Below are 9,979 nucleotides of genomic sequence, written 5' to 3' on the forward strand. Positions count from 1 at the left end.
CCCTCCCCAGTCCGGCCCATTCCCCTGCTGACCTCCGCCCCCCCCCCCCGTCCTCTCACGCTTGGCCTCGCCTCCTCTCAGCAACAGTGGTTCAATGAGGCGCTGTCTCGCCTCTATATTCCCCTTACCAATGGATACACCTCCCCGGGCCTGCTGGGTGCGCGCCGATCCCGTCTGGATTTCGCCCTCCCCGCTCTCCCCCCTCCCCATCGGGTGGCTCCGTTGCTGACCTTCTCTCCTTTCCTTGCCCCGCGTCTCCCGCTCTCCCACGACCGGTCGCCAATGCGCAGAGGAGCTGATGGGCTTCTGTGCCACGCCAAATGTTTGGCAGCTGGCTATTCAGGCCTTCGACATGCCCTCCGATCCGAAGGCCCAATACTTCGCGATCTTCATCATCGGGGTGCGCCAATCCCCCGCGAGCCCCCCTCCGCTCCTCCGCCCCCCCCCCCTCTTGCATTCCGCCAGGCTGACTCCTCTCCTGTCCATTGCCCCATTCGCACTCCAGCGAGTTGTTGCCCGGAACTGGCGCGACCTCAGCGACGCCGACCGCACGACCATCTGGTGCTTCTGCCGAGACACCCTCTTCCGGCACATCCAGGCAGTCAGCGCCCAACCGGACGCCATGGACGCCGGGCTGCCGCGTTTCATTGTCACCAAGCTGACGCAGCTCTGCGTCGACATGGGCAAGCACAATCTGACCATCGGCTTCGACTCGCTCTTCCAGCTGGCCACCTGCTTCCTGACCAATCGCCCGAACCTGGCCGATGCCCCGCAGTCCATCGACCAGGCCCTGAGCCTACTGGATCCGGCCTGTGGTAGCCCAGCCCAGCTCCTGGGCCTGGCCATGCTGCTGATGATTTGCGAAGAGTGTACCAGCGTCAAGGACGACCTCCCATCGCATCTGCGTAACTCCATGCGCAAGGTATGCGCCTCCCTTCTTCTCCTCCTCCTCCTCCTCCTTCTCCCCCTGCACACACCCACACCCATGCAGCGATCTTGATGCTGGCCCCAGTTGCTGACCCCCCCCCCCCCCCCCTCCCACCCCGCCGGCTCATGTGCAGCTGTTGTACGACAATGCGACCGCCATCATGAATCTGGTCCTGCGCGTGCTGGACAGCACGCATGAGCAGGCTCGCATCGCCTGCCAGTCGGATGGGACTGCCCGTGGGAATGCGCGCCTTCGGTTCCCGCCGATGATCGCCCGGTGTGTGGCCCAGGCCCTGACCGTGGTCAGCCAGCTTCTGTCCTGGGTGCCGCTCAATGAATTCGTCGACCGGCGCCTGGTGCAGTCCCTCTTCCAATATGTGGTTCTACATGTGGACAGCACGTCGGCCGAGCTCGGTGCCCAGGCCCTGGAGTGCGTCAATGAGATCCTCGGCCGGTCGTGCATCCCCCGCGACCTGGATGGCTTCCTGGTGCAGATCTTCGGCGATGTCTTCCGTCTGCTGCAGTCGCTGACGGCCGACCCGGCGGGGGCCCCCTCGCCGGAGGTCATCCGCGCCCTGGACTCGCAATACCGCGAGCGCCTGACTGACTTCCTGGGCCTCTTCGTGAGCCAGCACCTCCGGCGATTCGAGACCATGTCCTCGGAGGCCATCGGCCTGGGCGGGGTGGCTGCCGCTGGGGCCGGCTCCGGGGCCGGCGCCCCGGATGCCACCTCCCAGCCGGTGTTCGCCCTGCTGGGCCTGCTCTTCACGTATACCTTCATGCAGCCGGACATCGAGGCCCTGTCATCCTGCCTGGACATCTGGGAGACCTTCCTGGACCGGCTGCTCGAGCCGCAGGAGGGGTCCTCGCTGCAAAGTGCCCAGGAGGCCGCGGCTCCCTATGCCGGCGGGCTGCTGGCCTTCGTGGAGGCCCTTCTGCAGAAGGTCCTCTTCCGTCACAATGCCCCGGAGCTCCTGTCCCTGGATGATGACGAGGTCGAGGGCGATGCCCAATCCGAGTGGGACACCTTCCTGTCCTCTTGCGTCAGCATCATCGGCAAGGTCGGCGACCTGCTGCCAGTTCAGACGCTCAACATCACCTTCCCCCTGCTGGAGGAGGACCTCGCGAAGTTCATGATCCGTGAGCAATTGACCTCGGGTGCGTCTCGGAGTTGGTTGTCTGCTCGCCGCTGCCTTCCTTCTGCCTTTCATCGGGAGGCGTTCCTTCGGAGATTGGCCTTTTTCTCCCTCTCTCTCTCTCCCCCCCCCCCATGCATTGATTTCATTGTCGTCTCTGCCTGCACCACAGCATGGCAGATCAGCGACGGGATGGGGGACGAGGAATTGCCCGCCAATATGTGTCCCCTTGTGTTTGTGGCTCACCCCGGATTATCTGACCACCTTCTCGCCCATGATGATGCCCATCCGGCTAGATGCATCCCGCGCACTGGCCCTCACTCGCGACTTGCGGTCTCACCTGCGCATTTTGGCCCGGCTGTCGAGCGTCTTCCTGTCGAGCGGCAGCCTCTTCGAAAGCACCTTCCCCACGATCTTGACCCTGCTGAAGGACAAGCTCCTCGGGCTGGGCACCTTCCTGCACAACTTCGCCCTCTACCGGCGCAGTGAGCAGTTCAACAAGCTGGCCGTGCAGCTGTTCACCACGCTGGCTGCCTTCGCCGGCTGGCAGGCCGCGGCGTTGGCCTCCACGGGGCCGGCCTCCGGTGGGGGGACTTCCTCCACGGGCGGCGGGTTGGGCGGTGCGTCGACCCCGGCCGAGCGGACTCCCGAAGCGGCGGCGGCCGCCGAATTGCTCTTCCACCAGATCAAGCTGGCGGTGTCGGTGCTTTACACCACCGACGACTCGGTTCTCGGGCTGGCGGTGGCGCCCTTCCTGCTGGCTCTGGCCCGGGCGGTCCGGCTACCGGTTTTGCTGGAAGCCCTGGCTCCGCAGCTGCTGGATCTGCTGACGGTGGCCTCGCGCGATCGGTACCCGGCATATGCGGCCCCTGGGGCCGGGGATTTGCCGGCCCTGGCGCGTGGTATCTTCCAAACCTCGATCGAAGTCCGCTCGGCGGTGTTCATGGCCGCCACCACGGCCATTGCCCTGCCCTTCCAGCAGATGGCCGCCAAGGACCCGGCGCAGGCGTGGGACAACCGGGCGGCCCTCTTTGCCAAGGTGGTTCTCGGGGATTCGGGGCTGACGGCCCCGTTGCAGCGTGCCGCGGCCCCGGGCTTCCACGAGCAGGGCCTCTACAAGGCGCCGGATGTGCGTGCCCTCATTTGCGAGGCTCTGTCCACCCTGGGGGCATGTGTGTCGGCCGTGGCGGCCGAGTCCAAAACCAGCAAGGCTGTGGTGTTGGAGGCAGTGCGCCCGCTGCTGCCGTCTACGATCAACCTGCTGAAGATTTACGCATCGGAATATGGTATGTGTCGGCGCGCGGTTTTTTGTCCACTTGCGCGAGGGGGGGGGTGTGTGGGGAATTGCCCTTGTCTCGTTCCGGCCCCTCCCTCCTCTCTCTGTGATTGCTAACATGTAGGCACGCACGCACGCACGCACGTACGCACGCACGCACACTTGTCAGATGTCCTCGAGCGGCTGATTGACTTCCAGCTGGAGCTCTTCGTGGCCATGCGCCTGGACCTCGGAGTCGAGTATGTCGGGGAGATGGTCGGCGTCATGTTGGCCCTGCTCGGGGGGAACCAGAGCTTCCTCCAGCACCTGGCCGGCGGCACGCCGGCCTCCATCGACATTATCAACAAGCTGCTGCAGCTGCTGACTCTCATTGTGGAGAGCGGCCCACGCAGCAGCAGCCTCGGCGCCTTGACCGGGAGCATTGTGCAGCTGGTCCTCGGGGACTTGGCTCCGGCTCTGTTCAGCGATGGGGCCCGCGCCGCGGCCGACCATGTGGCCGGGCGCTTCTTCGAGCTGGTCTTCGCCCTGCTGGACAGCCGCTGGCACCAGCTCCAGCCGGAGGCCACCGCCTCGGAGAGCGTGTCCCCCGGGGGGCAGGCCTTTTACCGGCTGCTGGACCTGGCGCAGCTTCCCTTCAAATCCTCAGACATCGGCATTTTCCGGGATAACCTGGCCCGGCTGGGCCGGCTGGATCAAACCCGGCGGCTCTTTTCCCTGCCGGACCAGCAGGTCATTCGCCAGTGCCATGCCTTTGCCATGCAGCTCATGCGGGTGCTCAACCACCGGGGGCATGAGCTCCTGCGTGAGGACATCCTGGCCTTGCTGTTCCGGATCTTCTCCAGCGTCGACATGCCGACCTTTGCCCAGAGCACCATCGAGGCCTACCTGGCCAGCATGGACGCCCTGAGTGAGGCCGATCGTCATGGGCTCCTGCAGGGGGTCGGTCCGCTGGACATGCAGGGCTCCTTCGTGGACAGCATTGGCCAGTTGCTGGTTGACTCCAAGTACCTGGAGAGCCTGCGCACGACATCCGCCGCGTCGGTGGTGCTGTGATGCTGTCTGGCGTGCTAGTGTGCGTGTGTGTGTGTGTGTTTCGGGGGAGGGCGACGGGGCGCGGAGGGGGGGGGGCCGGGGGGATGGTGGTGTCCGTGCGTATACATGAGAGAAACCCCCCTCTCCCCCCCCCCCCTCTTTCTCTCTTGCTCTCTTGGGACACACAGACACACGCACACAGGCCCGAAGGCAGAACAGCGCCCGGGAACGGTTCTTGTGGGATAGAATGAGGTGGTCATGTGCGACTCGACGCACGCATGTGACCATCGTGCACTTTGCATTCCTGTCCCTGTATACAGGTGTGCCCGTGAACGGCGGCCGCCGGCCCTTAGACATGCGCTGCCTGCGGAAGGGAAAATAACGCCCCCCCCCCCCGGATCCCCCGGGCCTTCTCCTGTTTACATGCACAATACACACACGCCCTGCGGGTCCCAGCCTCGCAAAGACAAGACGTAGACCTGACAGTGTGCCCGGCAGTTACAAGTGTCTGGCCACCGCGGCTCCCCCCCCCTGGCCCCGGCCTCCCTCAGACAGGGGGCGCTTGCTGCCGCGCCGGGGAGGAGGGGGGACGGCCTCGGCGGAATACCCCCCCCCCCCCGGCCTGGACCGTTGGGGCCTGAGGAGTTCAGCAGAGCCCCAGTAAACCCGGAAGGCTGTGTGTCGGGCGGCGCAGACCCGCCCGGGCGCGAGAGGGCCCCGCTGCCCGACCTCCCGGGAACATTCAGCCGCCCGGGCCCGGAGCCGCGGAGGGGGCGGCGGAACAGGGACAGCACGGGCGAGACGCGGCCGTCCTTGGCTTGCCGATGGGAGCGTACGCCGCCCAGTCCGCCCGACCCCGGCCCTTCCCCCGCCCCCGCCCGCCGCCGGCCCCGCCAGCTCCAGGGGGCGGGCAGGCGGGGGCACAGGCCCGCCAGAATGCGGGAGCATTACTAGGGTTGTAGGAATGCCCCCGGGGCTGGCGAGTATCTGGGTCTTGGGGAACGGCGGCGGGCGGGCGCGCGCGCGCCGGCGTCCCCCCCTCCCCCCCCCCTCCTCGGGTCGGAAGAAAGGCCGCCTGAGGAGGAAAACGAGATGGGGGCGCTCTGGGAATGGGTGGCCGAAAAATGCTCGCGGTGCATATTCATTTCGACATTCCAGCACCGGGTGCGGCCCGCACCGGACAGGGGAGGCAGGGGTGCTGCGGAGGCCGGGAGGGGAGGGGGGGGAAGGGGGGCTCTTTCTCCCTCTCTCCCCTTCCTGAACTCACACACACATCTATCTTGACAATGATTATTTATTCAGTCAATAGCCCTCCCAGGCCAGGCGCCCTGGCCGTCGTCGTCGTCGTCGAGAGCCCTCCCTTTCCCGGGGCGCGAGCGCGGGGTCCGCCGGGGGGGAGAATGCCCTGACCTGTGCATGCTTGGTGCCAATTGACCCCTTTCCTGCGGGCACCTCCTTCGTGAGGCTGGGCATGGAACGCGCCGTGTGCGCGGGGGCGGGAGGTTGGGTTTCCCAGCCTCTGAGGGCGGCGTGCCTGCTGGTTTTTGTTTCTCCCTCACACGGGGCCTTCTCGGCGGGGGGAGGGGCGGGGGGAAGGGCGGGGCCACCGCTATCCGCACCTGCCTTCCCGACACCCTCGGTCGGCCGGTGGATCCTGAGCTTTTTTTTTCTCTCGCCAGTTTGGCCAGGGTGAGGGCTCTTGGCTTTTGTCAGCTGACGGCAGGCAGGCAGGCAGGCAGGCAGGCAGGCAGGCCAGTGCGCCTGGTGCGCATGCTTGCCGTTGTTGTTATTTGGGCCCCTTGGGGTGGTGGTGCGGTCCTCTGGCTTTCCTGTTCGCTCAGCTCCTGGCGCGGCCTGGCGCATTCCTAGTCCCCTCGAGCAGGCCTTCGCACGCACACACACACACACAGATACTGGCCAACGCCCGGGGGCCGCCCTCGCCCCTCAACCTGCGGTCTTCTGGAGGCATCCGGCTCTTCGGGGCGCCCCGATGGTGCTCCAGCCTTATGGTCAGCGAGACTTGCCTTCCCCCGGTTTCCGCGCGCGGGTGCGCGCGTACACACACACACACACACACACACACACACACACACATAGACCGCCATGTGTGATGGAGGCCGCAGCAATGTCCGCCGCGGCTGCCGCGCCCCGCACCCAGCCGCGGCCACGGCCGCCACCGGGGGGAAGGGGGCGTAGAAACGGCATCCCACCAGGACGCCCCGCGAGGGGTTGGGGCACCACTGGCGTACACAAATGTCTAGGGCGCCCCGGTGGTAGGGAGAGGGTGAGGGGAGGGGGTGCGGGGGGGGGGGGGGGGGGCAGGCAAACGCCAGCCTGTGCGTGTGTTCTGCTGCGCGCCCTGCTCCCCCCCCCCCTCTGATCTCTCCCGCCCCCTGGCACGGGAGAGCAAGTGGCTGCCCGGAACTTGGCCCCCTACTAGCGGGTTGCCGCGCCCCCCTCCGAGGGAAGGACAGTCGGCGCGGAAGGGGGGTTAGGGAGCCGTGCCTGGACACTCTTGCTGCCGCCACCACCACCGCCGCCGCCGCCGCCGCCGCCGCCGCCGCCATCCTGCCCCACCACTGAACAACGGCCGGTAGGGGCCGAGGGTGGAGGGAGTGGGCACCGGTGTTGGGGCATATCCCGCCCGGCTCCCGCCCCCCCCCCCTCCCCCGGTCGCGGTCACAGACCAGATTGGTCTGATCAAGGGCCGCCGCGCCAGACCGGCTGGTCCCAGCCGAGCTGGCATCGCTGTTTTCTCTGAAGGGCCTTGTTGCTTTTCTCCCCCCCCTCCCCTCCCTCCCCCCTCTTCCTCCATCCCCTGAACACCCGCTTCGCCCAGCCCGACACTGTACTGCCCCGCCTCTCGCCTTCGCCCTGCCTGATCCTCGTCCTTCCCTCCCCTTCTTCGGCCCATCTTTCTCCCCCCCTCCCCTTTCATCTGGCTTTGTTTGTTGTTTTTCATCCGCGCCGACACTTGCCCCGACGCCCCGGCCTCGGGGGCAATTGTGTCCCTCTCCCTCCCCTTTCCTCCCTCTGTCTGCCCCCCTCTCCCCTCTCCCCAGGCATTGCCATCTTCCCCGTTGGCTCTCGGCTAACATCGCTCACATGTTCCTCCTCCTCCCCCCCCCTCACTCTGTTGCTCCGCCGCCCAGTGACCACTTCGCTTCCCCATTTGTGAACATGGTACGCCGGCCTCTCCCGCCTCGTCGCCACCACCACCGGCCCGGCCTGCTTGCTGACCATCTCCCTGGCATGTCCCTCCCCCCCTGCCCTCCCCGCTCCTCTGCACTCGCCAGTTCAAGCGTCACGAGTGGGACTCCAAGGCCGGCAAACAGTCCGGCCTGGAGGACATGGTCCTCCTGACCAAGATTGCCGAGGATGCCATCTGCGACAACCTGAAGAAGCGCTTCAATGATGACCTCATCTACACCTACATCGGGCCCATCCTGATTGTGGTCAACCCCTTCAAGTACCTGCCGTACTACTCGGAGAACGAGATGGAGATGTACCAGAACTGCGTGCGTGGATTATTTTCCTTCTCCCCCTTGTCCTTCTTCTTTTTTTTGGCCTGCTGTGCACTGGCGGGCTCATCATGCACACACCGCTATCATCATCATCATCATCATCATCATCATCATCATCATCTCCTCCTTCTACCCCCCCCTGCTCTCCTGCCCTCCATGTGCTGTGCTCGCTCCTCGCCTGACGCCCCATTCTCGGCAACTCTTTCCCCCCTCCACCCGGTTAGACCCCCCACGAGGTGCCTCCTCACATTTGGGCCATCACCGACCACATGTACCGTGAGATGCTGATCGAGGGCGAGGACCAGTGTGTCATCATTTCCGGCGAGTCTGGCGCCGGTAAGACCGTGGCCGCGAAGCACATCATCCAGTACATCGCCGGTGTGGCCCCCAAGGCCCCGGGCCTGGAGAAGATCAAGGACATCATCATCGAGTCCAACCCCCTGCTGGAGTCTTTCGGCAATGCCAAGACCCTGCGTAACAACAACTCCTCGCGCTTCGGCAAGTACTTCCAGATCGAGTTCTCTCGCGGTGGTATTCCCGACGGCGGCAAGATCTCCAACTTCCTTCTGGAGAAGTCCCGCGTCACCTACCAGCAGAAGGGCGAGCGTAACTTCCATATCTTCTACCAGCTGGTGCTGGGTGCTTCCCCGGCTGAGAAGGGTGCGTACTGGCTGCCGGCGGCGTTATCCCCCTCCCCCTCCCCCTTCCTCCCCCCTCCCCCTCCATGTCCTGTTTCCACCCGTTGGTGGCCCTCTTGTGCATTGTCCACGTTGCCACCACTGACATCTCCATCGGCACCATCGCCCCTGCCTGCTGACTTGCACCTCACCCTTCCTCCTCCTCCTATCTCAAACACGCACACACACACGCACACACACACACACACAGAGTCCCTCGGCCTGGTCAACTGCCAGTACTTCCACTACCTGAACATGAGTGGCACCTTCGATGCCGACGGCCAGGACGATGAGAAGGACTTCAAGGAGACCCGCAATGCCATGACCGTGTGCGGCATTTCGCCCTCCGACCAGGAGGCCATGCTGCGCCTGGTGGCCGGCATCCTTCACATGGGCAACATCCAGTTCATGGAGGACGGGACCAACTCCCGCGTGTCCAAGCCCGAGGCCCTGGAGTTCCCGGCCTACCTGCTGGGCATCGATGCGCATGCGCTCAACCTGAAGCTCACCTCGCGGCAGATGATCACCCGTGCCCCGGGTGGTCGTACCTCCATCTACGAGGTCCCGCTCAATGTGGACCAGGCCAACTTCACCCGTGATGCCCTGGTGAAGTCCATCTACACGCGCATGTTCGATTGGATTGTCTATGCGGTCAATGCCCAGCTCCGGAAGGAGGGCGAGTCCATGTGCCTCGGTGTGCTGGATATCTATGGGTTCGAGATTTTCGACCGCAACGGCTTCGAGCAGTTCTGCATCAACTACGTCAATGAGAAGCTCCAGCAGATTTTCATTGAGCTCACCCTGCGCGCCGAGCAGGACGAGTATGCCCGCGAGGGTATCCAGTGGACCCCGATCGACTTCTTCAACAACAAGATTGTGTGCGAGCTGATCGAGGAGAAGCGCCCGGTCGGCATCATGGCCGTGCTGGATGATGTGTGCGCCCAGATGCACGCCCAGACCGATGGTGCCGATGTGACCTTCATCAACAAGGCCTCGTCGCTCATCAACAACAAGCACTTCATCGGCCTGTCCAATGCCTTCACCGTGCGCCACTACGCCGGTAATGTCACCTACGACGCGAATGGCTTCTGCGAGTCCAACCGTGACACCCTCTTCCAGGATCTGATTGTCCTGATGCAGTCCACCAATGTGCCCTTCCTGCGCAACCTCTTCCCCGAGGATACCACCGTCGATGACCGGAAGCGCCCGACCACCGCGTCGCTGAAGATCCGCGTGCGTCCCTCGTCGTCATCGTCATCCGCATCATCTCTCCTTTGCCTTGTTCTTCTTTGTCCCGCCGCCCTTCGCCCCTCTTCGTCCCGCCCCTTGGGCTGGTCTGGTGTGTTTCACAGTGTCCGGCCTTTGCTCACTCTCTTCCCCATACTTTGCGTCTCCCCCCCCCCCCCC

At 65.0% G+C, this 9,979-nt stretch overlaps 2 protein-coding genes across 2 annotated transcripts in view; both read left to right on the top strand.

Moving 5' to 3' along the window:
• H696_00829 (hypothetical protein) overlaps window positions 1-4,392 on the top strand; it is a gene marked incomplete at its 3' end in the record, with an annotated part of 4,869 nt that extends 477 nt beyond the window's left edge. The window contains exons 2-7 of the mRNA XM_009494714.1: window positions 82-157; window positions 291-400; window positions 506-922; window positions 1,062-2,085; window positions 2,360-3,349; window positions 3,509-4,392. Coding sequence (XP_009492989.1) covers window positions 82-157; window positions 291-400; window positions 506-922; window positions 1,062-2,085; window positions 2,360-3,349; window positions 3,509-4,392 — 3,501 coding nt within the window. The remainder of the gene's footprint in view (window positions 1-81; window positions 158-290; window positions 401-505; window positions 923-1,061; window positions 2,086-2,359; window positions 3,350-3,508) is intronic.
• A 2,760-nt stretch (window positions 4,393-7,152) lies between these two features.
• Window positions 7,153-9,979, top strand: part of H696_00830 (myosin I) — a 4,885-nt gene continuing 2,058 nt past the window's right edge. Inside the window, exons 1-5 of the mRNA XM_009494715.1 lie at window positions 7,153-7,219; window positions 7,524-7,554; window positions 7,668-7,889; window positions 8,120-8,555; window positions 8,784-9,805. Coding sequence (XP_009492990.1) covers window positions 7,552-7,554; window positions 7,668-7,889; window positions 8,120-8,555; window positions 8,784-9,805 — 1,683 coding nt within the window. The 5' untranslated portion in view covers window positions 7,153-7,219; window positions 7,524-7,551. The remainder of the gene's footprint in view (window positions 7,220-7,523; window positions 7,555-7,667; window positions 7,890-8,119; window positions 8,556-8,783; window positions 9,806-9,979) is intronic.

This window comes from Fonticula alba, assembly GCF_000388065.1.
Source record: "Fonticula alba strain ATCC 38817 unplaced genomic scaffold supercont2.1, whole genome shotgun sequence".
NCBI lineage: Eukaryota > Rotosphaerida > Fonticulaceae > Fonticula > Fonticula alba.